Raw genomic sequence first — 25,529 nt, 5'->3', positions numbered from 1 at the left:
CCATGAGGACCTGGGGCCCTAGGGCAGGGTAGAGGTCTCCCAACCCCAGCCCAGGGGTCCCCAAGGCAGCTGTGCTGGTGAAGAGGACATGGAGGGCGGCTGTGCTGGTGATGAGGACGTGGGCGAGGTACCCCCACTTGGAGCTGAAACCCCAGGCAAGTGCCCCGCAACCTCACCAGGCGCCACGGTCCTAACCTGAGGTGAGAGGACTGGGCCTGGGTCAGGGAGAGCCCTGGGCTGTGCTGGACACACCCCTGGGGGAATCCAGCGGTGCCCACAGCCCTCCCCACGGCGTGGAAGTGTGGGCACATGCTCTGTGTGAGTGCGTGTCCCCGAGTGTGCACGTGTCCACGTGTGCGCTGAGGACACTGATGACTGTCACGTTTTAAAAACCACAGAACAACTTTCTAATGGGGGGAGAGAATTTTTCAAACCAGGCGAGAGGTGCGCAGGCACAGAAGGTGGTCGCTCACTCGCTGTCCACACCGCCCTGTGTGGACACAGCTGTGGGGAAGGGCATCCCCTCGCTGGCAGCGTTCACAGCAGGCATAGGGACGGACGGTGACTTCGTGCGAAGTCCTGAGGCACGCAGAGGCGGACGCCGCGGCGCAGGTTCAGCACAGGCCACAAGGGGCCGCCTGCAGGGCTCCGGCCGGCTGTCCTGCCGTCTCACGGTAAGTCTGAGTGACGCCGCACACACAATCCTCAGTCACTCTAGATCAAACTCGCTGTTCAAAGCAAGCGCCACACGGGAGGGACGGGTGCCCTGTCTGCACCTAGGACAGGGTAGGGGCTCTGCGCCGCTGTCTCCCCTGCACCCCAAGGGCCTGCTCTTTGAGGCTGCGACACTCAGACCTGGTAGATTTGATTTTTATGAATTTTGATGAAATTACACAACTTATTTCTAAAATCACAGCCGAGTGAATGTGAGACTTCCTGATAACTCTCTGCTCCGTCCACGCACGGGCAGTCTGGCCACAGGGTACGCCTCCTCTGGGGGCTCCCAGGCACAGCCCTGAGAGCAGAGATTTCCCACACCCACGGATGGGCGCCCGAGAAAGGACCAGCGTCGCACAGCCCGGTAGAAAGGGTTTATTTATGCGCAACGGTTCACACAAGCCTTCCTTAAATTCCACTTTACAGTAAATAAAGCTGTGCGTTTCCCCTTCCCATGCACAACTGTATATCCATCTACAACTGTCATTTAACTGTGAAAAAATAGAGTGTCTCCCCTTTTGTCATTGTTCTGGTAACATCTGGAGTAGCATCTGTGACAGAACGGAGCTGCTCACTCCTGGACCGGTTATTTGGTTAAAACCTAAAATGTTAGGTCAAAAGAATCAATCATCACCCAATACAAATAAATATTGCGTTATGAAAGAGACAGGCAGAGTCCCACGGTATCCCTTTTTAAAGCGGCATTTCCAGCACAGCAGCGTGGCGCTCACAGAGACCAGCAGGGTGCAGCTCTGGGATGCCACATGGGACACAGCTGCAAGTACCCGTGGGCACCATCCTGCCGCACGCGTCCCTCCACCGAGCATGAGGATGTGGCACAGGGCACATGCGCTCCGTCTGCGACGGGGACCAGTTCGTCGTGACTGCAGAGTGACCCCGTGTTCAAAAACAGCCGCTCCCATTTGCAGACCACGTGGGCCCTGGCTGGGCTCTCAGGTCCAAGGGCCAGCACCTGCTTTGGTGACCGCAACTGTGCTGGACGCCTGGCAAGGAGCGTGATGTGCCCAGCCCCCCTGAGGACGGGCCTCCTGTACCGCCCATCAGCCCTCCCGAAAGGACCCAGAACAAAGGAGTGGGAGAGGGTGACGCCGCGGTAAGGCCTGTGCTTTATTGTGGGTCAATCTCGGGGGACACGGCGGCCAGCAGGGGCGACGCCCCACTCTTGGGTCCCAGCAGCACAGCGACCTGCAGCCGCGCCACCCTGAGCCGCCGCACAGAAACAGACACGCGCCGGCATGTGGCCACTGCCAGCCTCAGGGCCAGGAGCCCCCAGGCGAGGAGCCACCCAGGACTCGCCTCTGAAACGTCCCTCCAGCCGTCGTTGACCGTGGTGTCTCCACGTGGCCCGGCCAGTTCAGTCCAGCTCGATGGGGCTGCCATCGCTGGGGCTCTCCTCCCCCTCCTCCTGCTCTGAGGAGCCCATGAGGCTGCTCAGAAGGTTCCCTGGAAAGAAGGACACCGTGGTGGTCAGGCCTGGGCGGCCTCCCACAGGCCCCCAAGCCCCTCCTTCCCACAGACGTCTCGCAAGGTGTCCCATGCAACAAGCAAAAGCCTCAACGCTACTGTCTGCGGCCCAGGAACCCCGGGACAGGACCCTCTGGAAGACAGGGGGCCGACGACCACAGAGATACTCAAACACGGAGGAGCCACGGGGGACTCTACGGAGCCGCCTTCCACGTCCACCAATGGGCCACGGGGGACTCCACAGAACCGCCCTCCCACGTCCACCAACAGGGCCATGGAGCAGCCAACGGGGGCCTACCCAACCACCCTCCACACCCACCAACAGGAGCCACGGAGGGACCTACAGAACCAACACAACCTCACGGAAAGATACTTTTCAACAGAAGTGCTGCCAAAGAACACACGTGCGCTGCACCCTACGGTGACACATCAATCAACTGGATGTGCCAAACCTTCAACGGCTGCTCCCACAGGGGCCAACTGCGGTCACTGTCATCTGATTTTTATCCAATCAACGACTACTCTGTACATACAAAGCTAAAGTTCAAAAAGTCTCCAGAACATGAAGAAACGAGACGTTACACCGTGTTCTCCGAATACAAAGACACAGCCGTGGCGGTGTCACCCTCTCTTATCCACGACTTCACCCCAATCTCAGGACACGCCCTGACGGCGCTTCTGTGGAATTGGAGCTCAGGCTGCAGTTTTGACTGGACAGTCATGCAGAAGAGTCAGGGCGCTCCTGACAGGTGTTGGGGTGGAGGCACCTGTGTTGCAGGGCACAGTGAGGGCCAGTGTATGGGTGGGCATCCGGGGGGGGGACAGGGCCTGCCACACGACGCAGCTGCACCAGGGCAGACATCTGTGGGGAGAGGTCACCACCTCACACCTCCCACTGAAATAAACCCAGACAGGTGACGCTGGGAAGGCAGGCGCCCCAGTGAGGGACCTCTCCTGCAGTGCCATGAGACACCACCCACAGTGAGACACCCGCCCTGCTGCGACCCCACAGCAGCACTGCCTGCCCCAGCACGACAGCCAGCAGTGTCCTGGGCACACCAGGCTCATGGAGGCCACCTGGCATGGTGCACAGAAAAACAGGTGAGCATGCAGCCGGCCACGCGACGTGACCCCTGCCAGGAAATGGGAGACACCTCAGGGATGGGGAGCTCTGGAGTGGAGATGGGGCTGGGAGCCACTGTGCTAGAATTCTCAACTCTGAACTCTAATTTCCTACTAACAAAAGTAATTGAGAAACATTTAAAAGAGCAGAAAATCACTTCTACATGAAGAACTGCACCGGACCTGCCTGGGCAGAGACGATGCCCCCACACCAACCCAGGGCTGCAGTGGGCGTGGCAAGGGCGCCCCGGCTTACCGAGCAGGCCCCCGTAGGACGACGTCTGCTTGGGCGGGACGCCAAAGAACAGCTGTCCTATGCGGTCGAGGTACTGCAAGGCACAGGCAGCGGGCTCAGAGCGGGCGGACCCAGGCCGTGGGGTCCCCTCCTCCCTCCCCAGCCCCAAGCCCTCACCTCGTTGTACATCGGGTCCCGCCGGAGGGAGGGCTGGTACTGCTCACACAGCACAGTGAACACCGTCAGCTTCCCACTGGGACACAGAGACACAGGGATGTGCTGGGTGAGCAGGACAGGACCACACTCACCTGCACACACCACCGCGCCTGCACCCACCACTCACCTGCAATGCCACCGAGCCTGTGCCCACCACTCACCTGCACACACCACCGCACCTACACCCCACAATGACCTGCACACACCCACACCTGCACACACCACCGCGCCTACACCGCACAATGACCTGCACACACCACCGCGCCTACACCCACCACTCACCTGCAACGCCACCGAGCCTGTGCCCAACACTCACCTGCACACACCCACACCTGCACACACCACTGCGCCTACAGCCAACACTCCCCTGCAACCACCCAACACCTGCACACAGCAACCCATGCCACGTCTATACCCAGTACACCCGCACACCCCCACAGCTACCCACACGTCTACACAACACATGTACCTGCACGCACCCCAACTACCCACACGAGACACCCAATACCTGCACACACTCCGTCTACACCTGCACTCACGTCTACACATAACACACCTGCACAGCTACCCACGCCACATCTACACACCCACACATCGACACCCAACACCCGCACACAACCCCCCACACGTCTGCACACACCCACACCACACAGACGCCCAACACCTACACACCCCCACACCATGTCTACACTTGCACATACACCCACAGCTACCCGCACTACCATGTCTACACCCAACAGACCTGCACACACACCCGTGCCACGTCTGCACCCAGCACTCATACCCTATACACATACCCACACGGCAACCCACACCATGGCTACACTTGCACACACACCCACACAGCTACCCACACCACCACATCTACACACAGCCCACACGTGCACAGCCCCCTCCCCACACAGGGTACCAAGACGCACCCGTCCACAGCCAGCAGCAGGAACCAGATGAAGTTGAGCAGCGGCTCCACAAACGGAGGCCCGTCCTCGATGGACGGGTGCTTCTGAGTGTACGTCGTGAAGACCACCGACGCGCTACTTTTGTTTTTTAAACAGAGAAACCTGGAAATGAGAACATGCTGCTGGTGGAAGGGCTGGAGGACACAGCTTCCGCCCGCACAGGCGCCAGCCTCCGACACGTCCTTCCCAAGCTTGTGCGCCCACATTCCCGCGGCCCCAGGCCATGGAGGGATCCAGTGCTTCACGCGTGTCTCCCCTCACGTGCAGGGCACACCAGGGAAGCCTGCAATTCACAGGTGAAGAGAATGAAGCTTGGGAAGGTGACCAGGCTCTGGAGCCGGGCCCCAGCCTGAGCCCCGACTACGTGACGCACTGAGCAGGCTCTCCTCTCCTGAGGCCGCCCGCACCCATCAGGCGCTGACCCGCACCAGAACACTCGGCCACAGCCCAGCAGCTGGCGGGTGCCGCACAGACCCTGGCTTCTGTTCAAGGAGGACCCACAGGGAGGGCTCAGTACCCCAGGGGCAGGGCCGTCAGCCCAGAGAAAACATGTACACAGCATGGTGCAGAGCCAGGGAGCTCCGGGTTTGACCCAGCCTTTCACTTAAGTCACGGACACCAGCTCCTGGCAAAGCTCCGTGGTGGGCAGCGCTGAGGTCAGTGGGTGTCTGTCCCCAAATCCTACATCAAATCCCCAACACCCGCCTTGAAATCCGTATTTGTTCTGTGGGAAGAAACTGACGGGCACAGATAAGGCATTCGTGAGAAAGGAAGCGAAGGCCAGCACCTGAGGCAGGCAGTGCCTCGGAGCCCGGCCTGCAGGACGCCCCAGCGAGCTGGCGGGAGGGGCCACGGGGTAGATGCTCACAATTCTATGAACCGGGTGTGCGTTTCCACGTTTCCAGATACTGTGGGAAAGAACTGGCCGAGGCAGGCCTGAGTACAGCAGAGACTGCGGGGCCTCCCGGCAGTGGCGAGAGGGGCACATGTAGGGCACTCCAGTGCCCGTCGGCAAAGGGGGAGTTTCTAAAATACTTCTTAAAACTGGTTAAACTTATGAAAAATCATGGGTCACTCTGGCTGACAAGTGCACTGTGGGCTCTGCCCAGAGTAAACTGTTTATCCTGCAGCTCAGCTTGGACAGGGGACAAGAGGACCTGCTGCTCTAAGGCCGCCCGGCCAAGGCAGCGATGGAAGCCGACACCCGAAGAGCCACAGACACCTACTGTAGCACAGCCTGGGCCACGAACATGTCCACCTCGCTGCGGAAACCGCGGGACGTGGAATACTCCACCAGCATGTTGGCACAGCCCTCCCCGTCCGCTGAGTGCAGAAAATGATACCGCGACTCACAATAGTTTTGCTCTGCAAAGGAAAGACAGAAAAATTTAAATACATTTCATGAATATAACACAGAAAAGGAAAGGTGGAAAGATACTCCATGTTAATTCTAGCCCGCCTGCCCGCCCTGGACGAGAGCCCAGCCAGAGCCCACAGGCAGAGGTACCCGATAGGGACTCAGAGCCGGCCCAGGCCTCACGCACTGCACCAAATAAACAGATCAACAGGGAAAAGTCACTCAGCTATGCAACACCTCTGTTCTCCAAGCTCTCGGAGCTGCTTAATCCAACCACATTAACGTGCGTTGTGATGACCAATTAGAGTGTTACCATGTGACCCTTCTCACCTACCAGAAGCAACTTACAGAGAGCAATGTAATCAGGGCCCAGGCCAGTGCACCTCGGATGTAGATCAACAGCAAAAACCAACCTGATGTTCTCCCCACACTGACCCAATGACCAACCCTCAACATCTCATAAACACACTCCACTCCCAGACCCCGTCCTAACACCCACTCGCACTCCCTCCACTCCCAGACCCAACACCCACTCACGCACTCACGCCAGTCCCCTCTAAACCCACCCCACCCTCAGTCCCCCCCAACCCCCACCCACCTCCATCCAAGCACTCCCTCCACTCCCAGACCCCGTCCTAACACCCGCTCACGCTCACTCCACTCCCAGGCCCCGTCCTAACACCCGCTCACGCTCACTCCACTCCCAGGCCCCGTCCTAACACCCGCTCACTCCACTCCTAGGCCCCATGCATGCCTTGGGAGCCCAGCCCTTCTCGTGGTGCAGATCTCAACACTCACCAGGCGCCTGCCTCTCCCACCTAGTGGGCCCTTTCCTGACTGTGTTGCCCAACAGGAGCCTCCAGGGCCCTCCCGCTGCCTGTGCGGCTGCCAGAGTCCCTGTTACCTTGCTTTGTCTCCTGTTGTCTCCCTCCACTCCCAAACCTTTACCTATGGGTGTGATTTCATCCCCAGGAGGGAAGCACCAGGGAAGCACACAACCCAAGCGTCACGGAGCCCAGGCCTCAGGTCCTGTATGGAGCCGGTGCGCAGGACTGCAGAGGCTGTGCCTGGCCACCTTGGCATGGAGCAGGCCTGGGCTCCCCGGGCGAGGTCCATCAAAGTCCCACAGCACCGTCATGGTGTCGGGGACCTGGGCCCGCACCTGCCCCAGTGGGAGGCAGCCAGGGCCCCTCTTCAAGGGATCTCTGCAGACGCGCCGAGCACAGCCCTCCCACGCGCTCCCTGGACGGCCTCAACCTGATCCTGTGGTGGGTGGGGAGATAGACACGTACATCCCTCCTTATGATTGCTTGTACCTATCTCAGGAGCTGCCATGCAGGTCTCCTGGGCACTGGGCATGGGCATCACCTGTCCCACGCCACCCACTGCCTGGCTCTCCCCACAGGGCCCGTGCGCAGAAGTGGCGAGGGCGGCCACCCAGTGTTGACGCATTTGTTCCTGACTCATCCGAAAGATAGGCGACAGCTCCCGGGCAGGGGGTGGGGACAGCTCCTGCCTCCCTAACCTGGCAGTGGGGCCCACACAGAGCGGCGGTTCACTATGCAGGACAGAGGAGGGTTGTCTGCGGCCGTGTTCTGTGTGGAGCCATGCTGGCTTGGGGACAGGTGGAGCACAGGAGGCCTGCTGTCGCCACAGGCCAGGGAAGGCAGCAGCAGGTATGCTCCAGGGGCCAAGGAGGCACCAGCCTGGGCCTTCCTCCTGAGGAAGAAGGCGACCACGGGGAGACTGAGGTGAGAGATAGGCACTGGCTCATCTCCCTATGGGTGCCCCGCCACTCGGCACACAGCCAGGGCCGGGTTCCGCCAGGCTTGTCTGAAGACAGCCTCCTAATTCTACTTGGATTTGCTCACTTCCCATTCCTATTGCTCAGGGAGAAGATCGGGAAGGCCTGCCAGGTGCCTGAGGGCGCTGAGCCTCCCGTCACAGCCCAGGCGGAACCTGCATGACCAGGAACAAGGTCAGAGGTCGGATGGGCGTGCATTTCGCATGACCAGGGACAAGGTGGGATGGGCTGCTGACGTGTGCAGAGTACGTGGGCCTCATGCAGCTGCTACCGCGCCGTGCTGTCTCTAGGAGGAGCTGTTCCAAACTCAGCAGCCCTGAACTCTAGAGCAAAGGCCTCTAGCCTAGATCCAAGTTCCTAGAGCTTCTAATGCGGGGGCTGCCCTGGGTGCCGCCTCCCCACCTGCCAAGCCCAGGCACATGCAGCCCTCCTGACGGCAGGAAGGAAGGAAACCATCTCACGGTGCTGGGGCCACTTGCCATCCCAGGGAATGCCCTGGGGAGGACGCTTCTAAACCCCCATTAGCACCGCGTTCAAGTCACTCAATGAATATTTACCCAGCACCACTCCCGCCTCAGAGCTGAGACGTGGAACTAAAAACACCAGCCACACCACGTGGACAGCCAGACCCCACCACAGGGTGATTAATCCCCGCAAAGGCTTCATCAGAAGATGAGGTCAGCGTAAAGGAGACAAACAGGGCACGGCACCATCCCAGCACTGGAAAGAACGTTCCAGAAAGGAGCAGCAGCATGCATAAGCCCCGTGAAGGCACGGCTGCCTCCCTGAGGGTCAGAATGTCCCACAGAAAGGCCTGGAGAGGTGGCCGCCTGCCCCGCTTCTTGCAGCTTCTCAGGTGCAGTGGCTCTGATCCCGGGCTTAGCATGGCACATGGGCCTCCATGGACCGGCCTGCATGACCACAGGGTGAAACCCCATCCCTGCCCTGATGGGCAACCCTGATGTAGTGGAACGCACGGTGCAAATCAACGCCATGAAAGCAGAGAGGTGCCCACGCCTGTCCTGGCCCCAGGCCTACCTTTCCACAGGGTGAGGGCCAGCAGCTGGTGCAACCGGGGGTGGCCCAGCTTCCCGGAGCCCCCGCTGGACCACTTCAGGGCTCTGGACACAAAGGCCACGCGCTCAGGAGAGTTGGGGTCCATCAGGCTGAACACTTTAGCCAGATTTTCTGCAAACAGCACAGACCCTCATCAGAGGAACACACAGCAACTCCGGCTCTCTGTCCCACACGCCTCACAGAAGTGGATTTCCATCCGCAACTACTTAACAGGGAGAGGAAGCTGCTGGGCATCCCTGAGTGAGCTGTGGACCACCCCAATGAGCTGCCCACTGCAGTGCCAGCGCCATGTGCCCCGGAGCACAGCGAGGAAGGACGGACGCCCTGGCCGAGGTGGGGGCTGGGGAAGGTGCCGCGGGGAGCTGGAGTCCAGGAACAGCTGTGGCCACTCTGGGTACCTGGCTCTGGCCCGGGGGCATCTCCCAGAACAGGGGGGACTAGGAGTGGGACTCGTAGCGGGGAAGCTCACAGAAGGGCTCTGCCAACCGCACGTCACCTGACAGGACAGGCCAACAAGCCAAAGCAGTGCCCCACCTTGCCAGCTGGCGGGGAGGCCACTGTCCATCGGAGCAGTGGAGAGCACAGGGCCCCGTTGTGCCCTGCCTACGAGTCACAGCAGGTGCTGTTCAGCCTGCAGTGTGCTCGGGCCAGGGTCAGCCGGGGGCCTGGCTCACCGGGACCGGGTGGAAATTACCTCTGCAGCAGTCAACCCCAAAGCACACAAGACCCCCAAACACAGCGCAGAGGCCTGGGGAGGGGCATACTGGGGCCGCTGTCACAGGGTCTCGGGGTGAAGGGCCAGATGCTCACCCAGCAGCTCGTCAGCCACCTCCACTTCCGCCTTCTCCAGGGACTCCAGGACCAGCATGGACAAGTCTGCTGCGCTGTTTTGCTACAAAAAAAAGCAACACACAAAAATCAAGAACAAAGCCCTGACCTGTTCAGGACAGAAAAGACAAGGCTGGGTTTCCAGCAGAAGCCAGAGCGCGGCCAGTACTGAGGAGTCTATTCTGAGCACCACGTCCCTTGGCAATGCCGCCAAAAAACAGAGATCTCCTGGCAGAGAATCAAATGAAAATGGACAGGGTCGTTTATACCAAAACAATGCCCACTCAGCCCCATCGTGCACAAACGCAGCGCAGAGCCCCCGCCTTCAGAGTGGAGCAGCCGAGCCGGGGACTCTGGGCCCCTCTGCCACCCACAGCCCCAGTGGCCAAAGCCCAGGGCAGCACAAGGTTCCCCATCAGGCCTCTCCCGTGTCATTCCCACCTCAACTTGCCTGCCCGGAGCAGGAAGGGATGCAGGAGGAAGCAAGATGGCTCACCTGGCCATGGCTGAAGAAGAGCAGGGCTCCTGAGTACATGAGCTCCCGGGCCTCCGCGTGCTTGCTCTGGGACATGTACCTGCCAGAGAGAGGAGACTGTGAGCCGTGCCCACACGCCCTCGCCACCGCGCTACCCCTCTCAACTTCAGGTCGGAAGCTAAAAACAAGGTGCCCAGGAACAGGTGGCATCCTAAAAGCGGGTGCTCCCCATACGCATAGACACTTTTCACCAAGAACTGGGCAGCCGCTCCCAAGGCCCAGGTGCTGCGTGGAGGGGTCTATCCTGGGTGTCCTGCTGACCATGAGGGCTGCGTGTGGCGCCTCTGGACACGACGGGCCTATCTGTGTCCAAATACACCAGGAGCCAGAAAGCAGCCTTACCCTGGAGCAGCTCACCGGTTTCGGCAGCTGGGACCAGAAAGGCCGCTGGGCAGGGCAGGTGTGAGGGAAGGAGCAGGGGATGTGCAAGTGGCCACCTGAGAGCTGAGCGGCCACAGGCAGGAGCCGAAGGATGGGGGCTCTAGGCTGGGGTCCCACAGGGGACAGAAATGGCTGTGACAGCAGCTTCTTCCCCCACAGGGCCAGTGTCCCTGCCCTCTGCTCCTCTGCGTGCCGCACCCCTCCCCCCACGGGAGGGAAGGGTCTGGGGTGCTCCATTGCATCATGCTCGCCCTGCATCACGTCCCCACTCCCAGAGCACCGCTGGCAGGGAAAGCTGGAGCTCCTCAGGCTGCACAGGGACAGAGGCATGGGGTGGCGAGAGGCGTGGTGGGGACCAGCGCGCGACAGACGATGTGGAAAGAAGCTGAGACGGCTGCACTGCTGTAAGCAGCAGAGCCCCTGCCTGCGAGAACAGCAGGCGTGGAGGGCAGGAGGCGGTCTCTGCTGGGACGCGCTGCACCTCCCAGGCCCAGTGGTGGGGCCCAGAACATGTTATTTCATCGGCTACACATTTTTCTTAATTATCACCGCCTTATTATCAAAAGATACACAACCAGTTAATCAGCTCTGTGCCTGCGAGCCAAATGTCCTTGGACAAAGCCTTGTTTAAAAATAAATCTAGTTAAAGAAAAATAGTAAGTAAACAGCAGTGCAGACCAGGCTCAGGGGCTCACACCTGTAATCTCAGCCCTTTGGAAGGCTGAGGTGGGAGGATCGCTTGAGCTCATGAGTTTGAGACTGGCCTGGGCAACATAGTGAGACCTTGTCTCTACAAAAAACACAAAAATTAGCTGGGCGTGGTGGCGTGCACCTGTGGTCCCAGCTACTCAGGAGGCTGAGGTGTGGGAGGACTGCTTGAGCCCGGGTGGTCAAGGCTGCAGTAAGCCATGATTGCACCACTGCACTCCTGCCTAGATGGATGACAGAGCGAGGCGCCATCCCCCTCAAAACAAACAAACAAAAAACAATTGCAGTGCAGGTGATGAAGAGACACAGCAACGCCACTGAGGACCGGAATGACCTTGGTGTTGCCAGGACGGGAAGGCCAGCCAAGAATGCAAAGGGCTGGCCGCTCAGTTAACCACAAAAAAGGGTTCCTCTTCAGAAGGCACCACAGCCAGGGACCCCAAACACAGCCAGCCTCACCACATCCGGGCATCTCATTAGCCTGGCACACAGGCCCTCCCCCCACAGGAGACGCCATCGGGCTGCACAGAGGCAGGGCACCAGGAGGGAAAAGCCTGCACCCAAGAGAGAAAGTGCCCCCGCCTTCCGTCAGCCTGTAGGCCATTGGCAGGCCTCGGGTTTTGCTGCGCTCCCTGCACAGTGAAGGTTCTGGAGGGAGATCCACCCCAACGCCACAGCAGGGGCCTCGACAGGACCACTGACTCTGTGACCAGCCATCCTAGTTCCAGTCCTGCAGGGCCGTGACTGACTCAGACGAGGCCAGGAGCTGTCTGGCATAGGGCACTCTGGAAAAACAAGCTCCCAGACACACCCAGCCTCACGCTGCCGCCAGCGGGGCCACGGGCAGAACTGTGTGCACCGACCCTGAGCAAGCACCACACCGGCTTCTGCTTATGCTGATACTACAGCCTTCTGGATGCTTCTATCTGAGGTAAAACAAGAGGTGGCCACTTAGAAACCAGAAGAAAAAAAGGACTCCCTGGAAGGCAGTGACTCATATTCCCGCACGAGGAGCCTGCTCTGGGGGGCACTGCCGATGGTCACGGCCCCCGGCCTGGCTTGGGCTGCGCCTTGTGGCCGGCTCCCTTCTTCCTGGGGCAGCTGTGAGCCGGGCGAGGGGAAAAGGGACGGGAGGAGAATTCTGGGCACACAGTGGTCCCCGGCCTGGCTGGGGCGCCCGTTTCCAGGTCCAGGAATGCCGGTGACGGGCAAACCGTCTAAGGCGGCTCTGAACGTGGACAGCTTCTCCTCCTGTACTGGAGAATTCTGGAAGCTGCGAAGGATTTTGGTTTCCGGGTGACTAAGCCAGGACAGGTACCCACTCAGGCCCGAGGCCAGGGAGGCGGGCGGGGGGGGGCAGCTGGGCATGGCTGGGCCTTCTCCCGGCCCGGCTCTGCATGCTGCGCACTATTGGCCGTGCTGTGTGGACACCCAGACGTGCCTTCCAGATAGGGAAACGGCTTCTGCCTGCTGACAGACGCTGAGAACCAGTGAGCACTGGTGCTCTCTGCCGGCCAAAACAGCTGTATCCACAGGGCAAAGTGTCTGGGCAAACAATCTCGCTGATTTTGCTCTTCTCTTACAAAAACATTAAAAAGCAGAACACAGAAATGCAGGCATTAGAACTAGTGGCAGAGACTGTTGGTGTCAAATGAAGAAAGACCGAGCTCATGGGGCGAATCCCGCCCTTCTCTCTTGGCAGACAGAAGCTGGCTTGCGCGTTCAGCTGTCAGGGACACATGGAGGATGAAGAGGAAATACTCAAGACACACACAGGTGCCTCAGGACAGGGAGCCAGAGGAGATTTCACAAGGACCCCTCCGCCAACTGCCGCTAGCTAAAGCGCACTCACGCCCCGACGCAGGGCTGGCTGGAGGCTCCTGTAGGGGGGCTAAGGCCTGCTCTGCTGTGCCAGGAGTCACTCAGAGAAGGGATCTGAGCCAGCAAGTACAGCTCCTTCACAAGACGCTCCTCTTGGGCCCTGGGCTACGGTGTGCACAGCACACACTGGACCATTTTCCTTTCAAAAATCTCTTTAGATGACTGAAGGGACAAAAGAAAGTCAGAGACCGCAATAAAAAAAATCATGCAGACACATCGCAGGAGGAACCACGTGGCAGGAGGAGCGGCCCACGAGCGTGCGGGCAGATGAGTGGGCGGCTGCTGCAGGCCACAGCCTCCTGGGCTGCAGTCTCAGCCACATCAAGTTTCTAAATGCGAATCTACAAATACTGCAGCCAAGGCTGAGGCTCCTCAAGGCCTGGATGGCGGCTCCAAAGTGCCCTGATAATCCAGTTGGCCTGGGAGCTGACTCCTTGTCCCAGCAGGGAGAAGTCTAGAGAAATCAGATGATGACCACAACCAGCGCCATCCCCGGGGTAAGGTCGGCCGCCCATAACTCGCGCCATCTACAGGACAAGGTCAGCTGCTCTCTAGCGTAACCACGCAAACCAGGAACTGCTGCCCGACTTCTGCGGGGCACACACCCAGGGACACCAACCTGCTGGGTTCCCAATTCCTTCCCTCTCCTTCACCTTAAACTGCTGTGGCTGTGAGTTAAAACAGCATCTCTTGGGAACGCTTGTACCTGTTGGTGGGAGTGTAAATTAGTTGAACCATCCTGGAAAGCAGTCTGGCAATTCTTAAAAGAACTAAAAACAGAACTACCATTCGACCCAGCAACCCCACTACTGGGTTATACCCAGAGGACTCTAAATGGTTCAACCATAAAGACGCACGCACTGAAATGCCCACTGCAGCACCACTCACAACAGCACAGACATGGAATCAAGCTGGGGCCTGTCAGCGGCAGATGGATAAAGAGGATGTGGTCCACATACACCGCGGAATACTATGCAGCCATAAAAAGGAACGAGATCATGCCCTTTGCAGGAACTTGGATGGAGCCAGAGGCCACTATCCTTCGCACACTAACGCGGGAACAGAATCCCGGGTACTGCATGTCCGCACTTCCAAGTGGAAGCTGAATGATGAGAACACAGGGACAGAAAGGGGCCAACAACACACACTGGGGACTGCCTGAGGGAAGAGGGAGAGGCTCAGAAAACCATTTTAACAAAACTGTCAGGTACCCATGCTTGGTACCCAGTGCTTAAATGATCTGTATGACAAACCCGAGTCACGAGTTTACCTATATACCAAGCCTGCACAGACCTGAGGCTAAAATAAACATTAGCGTATTTAAAACTAAATCAACAAAGCCTGCACACCTGCCCGAGGCTAAAATAAACATTAGAATACTTAAAAATAAGTCAACAAACAGTATCTTTTGGTAAATTTACCCGACAGCTGAAGGGATAAACGATTGTGCTGGAGACACACAGGGAAAACCACTCAGCGATAAAAGGAACTGCGGACGCTCCCGGGGGAGTCTCCCAGCCTCCGTGGTGAATGAATTCAAGCGGTCAGACAGAAAGCGCACACTGTGATTCCACGTACGTAAAACTCCAGGAAACGCCACCTCACCTAAGTGCAGCCCCGCAGATGCACGGGTGCCGGGATGGGCTGGGGTGGGAGTGGGGGCGAGGAGGCCTGGCTGCAGAGACCCGCAGAGCTGTGGAATCTTCCATGCCTTGACTGGTCATAGTTCATTCATGTCAGACCTCACCAAATTATACATTTTCCATAAATATTTAAATGTAAATGTGCAATTACATATATTTATTGACAGAAAGGCATTTAAAAAAATGGCTGGGTGCTATGGCTCCCACCTATAATCCCCACACTTTGGGAGGCTGAGGCGGGCGGATCACCTGAGGTCAGGAGCTCGAGACCAGCCTGGCCAACGTGGTGAAACTCTGTCTCTACTAAAAATACAAAAATTAGCCAGGCGTGGTGGCGGGCGCCTGTAGTCCCAGCTACTCATGAGGCTGAGGCACGAGAATTGCCTGAACCCAAGAGGCAGGGGCTGCAGTGAGCCGAGATCGTGCCACTGCTCTCCAGCCTGAGCGACAGAGCGAGACTCTGTCTCAAAAAACAAAAAGCGTAACTTGGGGAACGTGACTTCTCTGGCAGCGACACACCCATGGAGTACTCTGAAGCAGAGCTGGGAATCCACACAGAATTCTACCCCGGAAAGACAAGGACGGTGTCTCAGCGGGTGACAGCGAGGTGACAGCTGCCGCTGCTGACTCAGTCTTCATTCCTGGCTTGAATGGCTCCAAGCCAAGGTTTGGGAGGTTCAGTAACGTGTCCCAGGCCCCGTAAGAGGTGGCGTGTGACCCCAAAGCCCAGGCTTTCCGAGCTAAGCCACACCGTGCCCCTGCCGGGTGACCTCACAATGTCACATGCGGCCACAGCAGGGCCTGCTGTCTAGAGGGTTTAAGGGAGCAGAATGCTCATCACCCCCCATTTCACTGTGAAAATACACCCTTGACCAGGGACTCATCACTGAAAACCAAAACCAACAAATCCCTCGTCACCGTAGACGTGGCTCAAAACAAGGAACACCGTGTTTATTTTGGGGGAGATCCATTTTTGCTGGTTAATCACTGGGCAAATATTTATGTATTTATCGAGACAGAGTTTCTCTCGTCGCCCAGGCTGGAGCGCAGTGGCGTGATCTCGGCTCACCACAACCTCCGCCTCCTGGGTTCAAGCGATTCTCCTGCCTCAGCCTCCGGATCAGCTGGGATTACAGGCATGCGCCACCACACCCAGCTAATTCTGTATTTTTAGTAGAAACAAGGTTTCTCCATGTTGGCCAGGCTGGTCTTGAACTCCCAACCTCTGATGATCTGCCTGCCTCTGCCTCCCAGAGTGTTGGGATTACAGGCATGAGCCACTGCACCCGGCAAATTGGAAAATATTTATATACAAATCCCTAGGCACGGCAGGCATCAGGGTGAATCTCGAACGACATAAAAGTTCCCCATCACACAGCTCTATGACTGGCCCCTCTACCCACGGGAAGGCTTGCGTTCTACGGTTTAGTGCCTACTGACACCTTTGCCTTGATCCCTGAAGAACAATCAGGTTGAAGGCGCTATCACAACCCATGCCATTTGGGAGCTGCTAAATGTTCAGTGACAAATTCAACCAGCATTAAAAATGTATCGCTATAAACGTCATGCATCAAAGACTTGTTTCTTCCAGTGATAAAATTAGTAGTTCCATCTAAGGAGGAAAGCGAATCTTTTTCTAAACCAATTAAACAGCTCAGTTTTCAAAGAAAAAAAGCATCTACAATACAACAATAAAATGCAACGTAGCCTGGCTGGTGTGTATTTATACTATGTTGAGGTTAATAGAAAATTCTGGAAACAAGGCTGCCCTTCAGGTCATGTTAAGATGTCTCCTCACAAGCCTACGATCAGGGGCCCACACGCACTGTCCTCAGCCCGGGCTGGTCAGGAGGGTCCGTACAAACAACGTGAACACTAAAGAGATTCCAGGAGCTCATCCCAGCCTGTTCAGGTCAGCTAAGATTGACAACTACTGACACAAACACTCTATTTTCTCATTTCCTGGCACAAACAAGTGTTTTAAGCAACAATATGGCACCTACTCCGTGGCTGAGGCTGGTGAGTCCACCATCCCTTGGGCTCACCAGTACCCGCACCGCTGCGTGCGGGCCACTCGCCTACCCAGGCTACATTCCAGCCAGTGGGGCGCAGGCACAGGCCGGGCACGACAGACGGTGTTTAATTCAAACATAAACTAGCAAACTACAACCGAAGTGGCACCTCCAGAGTTCTCCAGGTAACGATTCCACTTGCTATGAAAAGAAAGTATTTAAAATCTAGGCCCAGCAGAGGATCTTCAGGGAGTGGAGCTGCACGCGCGATGCTCTCATGGGGTTCCTCATCCCCCCACACCCCAGGCATGCACCCCGATGTGGTGATGGGTCCCTGAGGGACTCCACTCGGGAGGGGTGTCTGTGGGGCGGGAGGCTGTCCAAGGGGGGAATTCAGGACACACCAAAAACTGCTCTAGAAAGTCAAGTCTACTGGCCGGGCGCGGTGGCTCAACGCCTGTAATCCCAGCACTTTGGGAGGCCGAGGTGGGCGGATTGCGAGGTCAGGAGTTCGAGACCAGCCTGGCCAACATGGTGAAACCCCGTCTATACTAAAAATTCAAAAATTAGCCGGGTGTGGTGGCGGGCGCCAGTAATTCCAGCTACTCAGGAGGCTGAGGCAGGAGAACAGTTTGAACTCGGGAGGTGGAGGTTGCAGTGAGCCGAGATCCCACCACTGCACTCCAGCCTGGGAAAGAGGACAGAGAAAAAAAAAAAAAAAAAGTTTATTAAAAGGAAAGAAACCCTGAAAACCAGGCCTAAACTGTATAAAGGTCAGACCAACTGCCCTTAAATATCAAAACATTCACGGTCCTGTGGCAGTTTAGAAGTAAAAGGTACCCCATGGAAAAGACTAAATCCTCTGAAATGATCTTTAAAACAGACCCAATTCCTAGTGACTGGCCAGACTGTTCCCTTATGAAACATAAGAGATAATCTGATATGCATAATTTACAGAATGCCGCACACAGAACTGAACATTTTGCAGTAACTGTATGACAGCAGAAATACTGTAACAGAGCGGTCCTGAAGAGAATCAACCAAGCCACGCAGCAGCCTGGAACTTCCAAGCGGTCACAGTCCCGGGGAGCGTGCAGTTAACCCAGCACAGCCAGCTCTGCTCGCGCTCGCCCTCCAGGCTACACCGGGCCCACGCAGGTGTTGCCGAGCCTAGGTCCAGAGGCAAGCCTAGGTTGGGCAGGCCGGGCGGCATCAACAGAGAAGCGGTTTCACCCTCAGCCTGGACCCTCGGTGAGAGGAACGCCAGCGACTTCCTCTGGAGCCCAGTGTAGGGCCCGGCTGGAGGATCTGAAGGCCAGGAGGAGGGAGGCAGGGAGGTGGGGGAATGGGGAACAGGTGGAGGCCAGGGGAGAGGTTGGGGAGGCCCGCAGAGATGGAGACAGAGGAAGGGGAGGGGGAGGCCGCGCAGGGAGGCCTGAGAGAGAAAGGCGGGGTCGGGGGGGGGGGGGGGGTGAAGGCCTGGGAAGGCCAGGGGGAGGGGAACAGGTGGAGGCCAAGGGAGAGGTGGAGGGAGGTGGCGGAGGGGCGGTGGAGCCGGAGAACAAGGAGGCGGAGGCCGGGCAGGGAGGTTTGGGACAGGGAGGTATCGGGGTGGGGAGCAGGTGAAGGCCTGGCAGAAGGAAGCGGAGTAGGGGAGGCCACGGGAGAGGTGGGGGAGGTCCACCAGCGGTGGAAGCTAGGAGAGGGAAGCCGAAAGGGACGAGGACAGTGGGAGGCTGGGGAAAGAGTCGGGGTTGGGGGCAGGAGGAACAGAGAGAGACGGGGGTGGGGGCAGAGGGAGGACAGGGAGAGAGAGAGGCGGGGGGCAGAGGGAGGCCGGGGAAAGAGAGACGGGAGTGAGGGCAGGGGGAGGCCGGGGAAAGAGAGACGGGAGTGAGGGCAGGGGGAGGCCGGGGAAAGAGAGACGGAGGGGCAGGAGAGGCTGGAAAAAAGAGACGAGGGGCAGGAGGAGGCCAGGGAGAGCGAGGCGGGGGGCAGGGAGAGGCCGAGGACAGAGAGACGAGGGGCGGGGGGAGGCCGGGGAGAGAGACGCAGAGGAAGAAGGGGAAGGCCAGGGAGCGACAGCGGGACCAAGGTGGGGCGGGGGAGGCGGCCGGGGAGAGAGAGACCGAAGGCGAGGGGGCGGCCGAAGAGACAGCGGAAGGCCGAGGGGCGTGTGGGGACGGAGGAGGGAACAGGTGTAGGCTGGGGGTAGGGGAAGGCCGAGGAAGAACGCGCGGGAGGGGAGGGAAGCCGAGGCGGGACTCAGAGGCCGAGGGAACGGGGACGCCGGGCCAGACCCTCCGCCGGGCGACCCGCGGCCCCTGGCTCCAGCTCGCCCCCGCGACGGGCAGCGGCGCGGGCCAATGGGGGCGCGGGGCGAGGCGGCGTGGCCAATGGGAGGCGGCGGGGGCGGGCGCCGGGCCGCGGCGAGGGCCGGGCGCGGGTACCTGAAGAACAGGGTCCGGTACATCTGGTGCGCCTCATAGTAGTCGCCCTTCTCGACGCTGGCGCGCAGCTTGCCCTCCACACGCTGGACACCGCCGCGGTTGCGGCCGCCGTTCCGGGCGCTCTCCTGCTCGGCCATTGCCGCCGCCGCCGCCGCCATCGGGCCGGCGCTCCGCGCAGGGCTGACGCTGTCGCAGGCGCGGTCGGCAGCGCCTCCCGGCTTCCGTCCCGGCGGCCGCCCGACGCCCTTCTACGGTGGCCCGCGAGGAGTCGCGCGCAGTCGGGGGCGGGCGCGCCGGCTGGCTGCACGTGACCTGGGGCGGGGCCGCAGGCTACACGTGACCCAGGGGCGGGGCCGCAGGCTACACGTGACCCAGGGGCGGGGCCGCAGGCAACACGTGGCCCGGGGCTGGACGGGGAGCGGCACGTGACCGGGGGCCGGGGCCGGGACTGGCTCGCGTCACAATGGCGGGTGGCACGAAACTGCCTGGCGGGGCGCGGCACGGAAACTGAGGCTGCGGCGGCGGCTGACCCCGAGCAGGAAGCGTCCCGGGGTGGGACCCTCCCCACGCGCGCGGTGTAACAGCAGCCATTGAGCTATAGAGTTAAATGTGTAAAATGTTTAAATTAAAAATACATTTATAGGGCCGGGCGTGGCGGCTCACGCCTGTAAACCCAGCACTTTGGAAGGCCGAGGTGGGTGGACCACCTGAGGTCAGGTGTTCGAGACCAGCCTGGCCAACATGGCGAAACCTCGTCTCTACTAAAAATACTAAAATGAGCTGGGCGTGGTGGCGGGCGCCTGTAATTCCAGCTACTCGGGAGGCTGAGGCAGGAGAATTGCTTGAACCCAGGAGGTGGAGGTTGCAGTGAGCCGAGATCCCACCACTGCCTTCCAGCCTGGGTAACAGAGCCAGACTCTGTCTCCAAACAAAAAAAAACCTTTTAGGATCGCTGTGGGGCCTTCCCCATCTTCGAAAGGCCACCTGGGGTCCTTCCTGGCCGTGGCTGGGGACCTGCGGCTGTGCCTGGGTGGACGGACAGTCACTCCCCAGTGCTCGGGCCCTGCTGGAAGGGAGAACTGGGTCGGCCTAGAGCTTCCAGCCCCGTCAGGCGGCGGAAACGGGGTCCAACCCCAGTCAGAGTTAGAAACGGGGCCCGAGGCCCAGCCCTAGCCATGCGGGGTTGGAAACGGCTTGGCTCTAAGCATTGGGATTTGAAAGCGGTTTGGTCCGAAGACTGTTGGATTTACAGGGTCAGCCCACTCTTATAGGTTAGCATTGTTTATAATAAAAAAGAGGAAACAAAGGCCTTTAAGCTGGGACCTGCTTGAATCACCATGATCCAGCCGTGCATACAATGGATAAAAACAGCTGTTAAAAAAAAAAAGGTTCTTACGGGACACACTTGGTAACTGGGGAAAAGCCAGGTGCAAAACAGTGGTGTGTGCGCGATTATCTCCTGTGACCTGGTGCCAACACCTGCCTTCAGCTACAGAAGCAGCAATGAAAACTGTGTCCTGAGGAAAGCCATCACTTTTCCTAATGTTCTGCCCATCAAGCAACTTGTAATTCAGTCTGTTTTCCAAGTGGAAATGGTGCCCTACAGAAAGAGGTGCCTGGCACACCTGAGGCCTGAAGGCCTTGGAGGACAGGTTACCATTCAAAGGCTGTGCTACAGAGCTTGCCAACAAGAACCAGCAAACCCAGTGCCTCCCCACATCCCAGGGGCAGAAACAGACAAACTGAGAAAAGAAATAGACTGTTTATATCCCATGCACTTTTAAAAATTAAAACTCTTTATTTAAACCTCTTAATAGCATCTTATCAATTTGGTGGCAGCAGCAGAAGCACTACCAAAGACAGATAGTTTGAAAAGCATTTACAAAAATACATTGCACAAAGTCCTATCTTGCATCTTTAAAAATAAATATTCAAAATATTTCCACCCCAAATCCCAAATCAGTTTTATATAGGAAATTTTGATTTATATATGTAACCTGTAATATATGAAACATCTGTACATTTTATCCGCCTTAACTGCATAGTTCCAATTCTAAGGAGAGTGAAAAAAATGCTGCTTGATGTATGAATAGTTTCATACATCAGTGTATTTGAGGACTGTTGTGCAATATACAGAAAACCAGTCAGCACCATCGTTTTGTCTTTTTCTGAAAACACAACATTTACGGTACACCGAAAACTGTCTTAACCCAACACAACTTAAATAATTCTTAAGGTAAAACATCTGTAACACTTTAAGTGCCTTGTAGATATCTCATTTATAAAGTCTGCTCAGTAAAATAGTCTAAATATTAAATAGTAATTATAACCAAAAAGAGTCTCACAAGAATCACGTGAGAATGGTGACAGCTGTGATAAAAGGCAGATTCCAGCCAGAGCCAGTAAGAAGTGCTGCTGAAGGAAAAAGGGTCGTCCTGAAATGTAACGGGTTCGTGACCCTGACACACCAGACGGCTCCTCTCATCACCACCAGTGAGAGAGAGGCTCAGGGCGTCCCACACTCTCTATTCAGCAAAACTCAAAACGAGCCCTGAAAACACCCAAGATGAGATTTCTGGGTTTCTGTTTACTGTGACTCCCAACAGGAAAAGCCTTGCTGAGGCCAGAGAACGCCATCTGGGTGTTTGCCTAGATCCAAACCAGCCCCCTTCAAGTCAGACTGACTTCAGCCTACAAGGAGAGCAAAACGCTCCCATATTCCTCCACGGATATTGGTACAGCGAGTCCTGACTGGAGACCTTTCTCAGAAGTAAGAGCCAACAAAGCAGAAAAACACCTTTTAGTTATTTCCCCATCTGGAGACTTAGTACCTACTAGTGCTGAATAAAGGAAAATCCCAGCTTGAAGGAAAGGAGTTTAGAACTCTGAAAATTTGGTGACATTGTTTTTCCCTGAAAGAAATGTGTGTTGGATTTAACAGATGAAATTATCTGCCCTCCAAAAGTCCTTTAGAAGAGCCATTGCAAGGCTGAAGACCAAAGCGTCAAGAACACGCCAGACTCTCAGCTTCCTCTGCTTTGCTCCTTTGTCAAGGAAATGCAAATACAAAGAGCTTCCCGTTAAAAACAAGGAGTGTCTGAGAGCCACGTGTTCAACAGGCTTCTCCTGCTGCTGACCCCTCTGCACGTGCAGAGTCAGTGAGCACCCAACAGGTGGCGCCAGGGTGCCCGTCACACGCTCACGTCCTCTGGCCAGCAGCCACGTTTATTGAAGGAGTGGCACTGTCCCATCATTGTATATGCCCTTGTCCATGAAGGATTCCAGTGTTTCAGGCTGTCTCAGTATATACAAAAATGTACAAAAATAAGAGTAGTGTCTTCACTTGACTGGCTCGCCATGAACTCTGAACCGATACAAACAGGTATACTCAGGATGGCCCCAGTTAGAAAAAATCCGAAGTTCCACTATTTGGAAAGCTGTGTCGTCAGGTCTTTTCTGAAATCAAGGTGGAAAAAAAAAAGAACACATGTATTTCATATTAATAACCCCAAGCCCAATCACTTCCCCAAATACGACATCTGACAGGAAACAGCTAAGTTGGAAATTAACCTTTTGTTGTTGTTGTTGAGACAGAGTCTTGCCCTGTCACCCAGGCTGGAGTGGAATGGCATGATCTCAGCTCACTGCAAGCTCCACCTCCCGGGTTCAAGCGATTCTCCTGCCTCAGCCTCCTGAGTAGCTGGGATTACAGGCGTGCGCCACCACACCCGGCTAATTTTTGTATTTTTAGTAGAGACGGGGTTTCACCATGTTGGTCAGGCTGGTCTCGAACTCCTGACCTCGTGATCTGCCCACCTCGGCCCCCCAAAGTGCTGGGATTACAGACGTGAGCCACCACACCCAGCCGGAAGTTAACTTTTTAAATATGATCCTTGTAAGTAATGTATCACAGGGCATGAAGCACGGGTAAAACTGAGAACTCTATTAGCCATGGAAAGGCTCATTAACACAGAGCCAGGAAGTGCAGGTTAATGTTTTTCAAAGGATGGTCCTCACGCTGCTTTCCAGTCTGTCGATGCCAGCTGGGCCCTGCTGTCAGGAGAAGCTGTGGGACTGAGAGACCCCAGGCAGTGCAAGTCCCAGTTCTTACCAGGGCCTGGAACATCTGGAGCGACTCCCCGTCCTGATCATATGTGAACTGTCCCAGAAGCTGCCCTTCTTCCTGATACTCATTTTCTAATCCCTGAAAACAAGACCATACACAATTATGAACTAATGGAAAAGTAACACTGAGCAGAGAAGACCGTTCCCTTCCACAGCTAACACTGAGCAAACAGGACCGTTTCCCTCCACATCAGTTAGAGAAGGTCATTCCTCCATGGCACAGTCATGAGGCCTTCCCTGGAAGGAAGGGGTGTTTTGTTGAAGGCTTCATGTAACCCACGACATGTCCTGAGGTCAGCACAATTCCCCCTGTTATACACATTAGGAAAACTGAGGCCAAAACAGGACACACTAATGAATGGCAGAGAAGTGACCCCGCCCGACACACAGACCACGCTCAGCTGCTGCCCTCAGCACTCATGGTGGCAGCTCTGGAGCACCTGCTGGGCCAGGGGAGATGAGGCCTCAACAGCAGGAGGAGGGGCCACAGAAGACCGACTTCAGCAAGACAGCAGGCAGAAGGGGGCGCCAGGCTAAGCTGGGGTGTGGGGAGTCAGGGTTCAATGGGGACAGAGATTCAGGCTAGAAGATGGAGCAGCTCTGGAGATGACAGTGGTGTTGGCTGCACAACAGCGTGACTGTGCACTTATTAAAATGGTAAGCTTTATGCTATATTTTATCAGAGTCAGAAAACTAGCAGAAGATACAAGGGATTATTTGCATATCTGTTTTGAAATGGGAAAGGACTTCTAGGGATAAGAAATGCTATGGAAGAAATTTGAGCAAGTGAGTAGATGTAACTACTGCCTCTGATAATCACCAGTGAAATAAAAATACAGGGCCGGGAGCAGTGGCTCACACCTGTAATCCCAGCACTTTGGGAGGCCGAGGTGGGTGGATCACAAGGTCAGGAGATCGAGACCATCCTGGCCAACATGGTGAAACTCTGTCTCTACTAAAAACTACAAAAAGTTAGCCAGGTGTGGTGGCGGGCGCCTGTGGTCCTGGCTACTCAGGAGGCTGAGGCAGGAGAATCGCTTGAACCCGGGAAGCAGACATTGCAGTGAGCTGAGATCGTGCCACTGCACTCCAGCCTGGTGACAGAGTGAGACTTGGTCTCAAAAAAAAAAAAACACAGCCTCTGAAAGACTCAGGGCATCTGAGTGTTAATACAAAATTAAGAGCAACAATGGAAAGTGTATCTGTAACAGAATGACACATGATTATTATTTACATACTAAAAAGCTCAAATATTCATAAGGAAACTAAGATCCCAAAAGGTAAATGAACAAAAAGACTAGAATTTACAAAAAAGGCAGCATGCATCTGAAATACAGAGAAATGCAGATTAAATAGAATACTGTTTTTCACCTATCAAGTTAGCAGAAATTTTAAAAAGAGGGCTGAGATTGGGAATTCCAGACCAGCCAGAGCAACAAGGAGAAACCCCGTCTCTACTAAAAATACAAAAATTAGCCGGGCGTGGGTGGCACACGCCTGTAATCCCAGCTACTTGGGAGGCTGAGGCAGGAGAATCACTTGAACCCGGGAGGTGGAGGTTGTGGTGAGCTGAGATCGTGCCACTGCACTCCAGCCTGGGCAACAAGAGCAAGACTCCGTCTCAAAAAAAAAAAAAAAAAACGCAAAATGCTAGTAACACAGTACAGTGACTCGGCTGTACAAGATGCTGCTGCCCTCTGAAACCATGACGCCACTTGTGAGTATCTCGTCCACGGGAATTAGTGAAGGTGTAAAGGAGCGATGCTTACACAGGGAAGCGGAAAAAGGAAAGAAATACTCAGTGAGGGAAGAACCGGCCAGATAAACACAGGGGATTGATGCTACTTGAGGATGGCCATAAAGAGTGTAACTGCCACGGAAAAATGCTCGTAATACAATTTCCTCTTTTTTTTTTTTTCTTTTTTGAGACAGTGTCTTGCTCTGTTGCCCAGGCTAGAGTGCAGGGGCTCAATCTTGGCTCACTGCAACCTCCG

General features: G+C 56.4%; 2 protein-coding genes and 1 long non-coding RNA gene across 47 annotated transcripts in view; 1 reads left to right on the top strand and 2 right to left on the bottom strand.

The window, feature by feature from the left end:
- Positions 1 to 219: 219 nt before the first annotated feature.
- On the top strand, positions 220 to 3,574 carry LOC116462952 (uncharacterized). 2 transcript variants are annotated; one of them, XR_004246508.2, is made up of 3 exons: positions 220 to 674; positions 3,113 to 3,303; positions 3,470 to 3,574. It is a non-coding gene; the product is annotated as an uncharacterized LOC116462952 (long non-coding RNA). The 2 variants fall into 2 exon arrangements; XR_009211923.1 differs by having other exon boundaries at positions 3,449 to 3,574.
- Positions 1,077 to 19,661, bottom strand: GET4 (guided entry of tail-anchored proteins factor 4). 7 transcript variants are annotated; one of them, XR_009211922.1, is made up of 11 exons: positions 18,194 to 19,211; positions 13,959 to 14,011; positions 10,297 to 10,375; positions 9,783 to 9,864; positions 8,934 to 9,083; positions 5,961 to 6,099; positions 4,696 to 4,836; positions 3,737 to 3,812; positions 3,581 to 3,653; positions 2,035 to 2,181; positions 1,077 to 1,318 (listed from the first exon to the last, which is right to left on the bottom strand). XR_009211922.1 is itself a non-coding variant. In XM_058434358.1 (10 exons), exons 3-10 carry the CDS (start codon positions 10,369 to 10,371, stop codon positions 2,093 to 2,095), a joined length of 825 nt encoding a protein of 274 aa, XP_058290341.1. In that variant the 5' UTR covers positions 10,372 to 10,375; positions 13,959 to 14,011; positions 18,194 to 19,308; the 3' UTR covers positions 1,077 to 2,092. The 7 variants fall into 7 exon arrangements, 6 of the variants coding, with proteins under 6 accessions (XP_058290341.1, XP_058290339.1, XP_032001762.1 ...); XM_058434358.1 differs by having other exon boundaries at positions 1,077 to 2,181; positions 18,194 to 19,308; XM_058434356.1 differs by lacking the exon at positions 18,194 to 19,211 and adding an exon at positions 17,953 to 18,166 and having other exon boundaries at positions 1,077 to 2,181.
- A 1,524-nt stretch (positions 19,662 to 21,185) lies between these two features.
- SUN1 (Sad1 and UNC84 domain containing 1) overlaps positions 21,186 to 25,529 on the bottom strand; it is a 57,414-nt gene continuing 53,070 nt past the window's right edge. For all 38 annotated transcript variants that reach the window (XM_032145846.2, XM_032145851.2, XM_032145850.2 and 35 more), the window contains 2 exons: positions 23,522 to 23,614; positions 21,186 to 22,866 (listed from right to left, as the gene is read on the bottom strand). In XM_032145846.2, coding sequence (XP_032001737.1) covers positions 22,750 to 22,866; positions 23,522 to 23,614 — 210 coding nt within the window. In that variant the 3' untranslated portion in view covers positions 21,186 to 22,749. The remainder of the gene's footprint in view (positions 22,867 to 23,521; positions 23,615 to 25,529) is intronic.

This window comes from Hylobates moloch, unplaced genomic scaffold (assembly GCF_009828535.3).
Source record: "Hylobates moloch isolate HMO894 unplaced genomic scaffold, HMol_V3 SCAFFOLD_24, whole genome shotgun sequence".
Classification (NCBI taxonomy): domain Eukaryota; kingdom Metazoa; phylum Chordata; class Mammalia; order Primates; family Hylobatidae; genus Hylobates; species Hylobates moloch.
Note: the sequence above shows the minus strand (reverse complement) of the source record. Positions and strands in the feature narration are given on the sequence as shown.

Bases quoted from the DNA above. Each gene is read 5' to 3' on its own strand.
- GET4 (XM_032145871.2), bottom strand. From the start codon at position 19,568: ATGGCGGCGGCGGCGGCGGCAATGGCCGAGCAGGAGAGCGCCCGGAAC. The intron at 3,654-3,736 runs GTGAGGGCTTGG...TGTGCCTTGCAG, and splicing joins GGGACCCGATGTACAACGAG to TACCTCGACCGCATAGGACA. The intron at 2,182-3,580 runs GTAAGCCGGGGC...CCTTCTTTCCAG, and splicing joins GTCCTACGGGGGCCTGCTCG to GGAACCTTCTGAGCAGCCTC.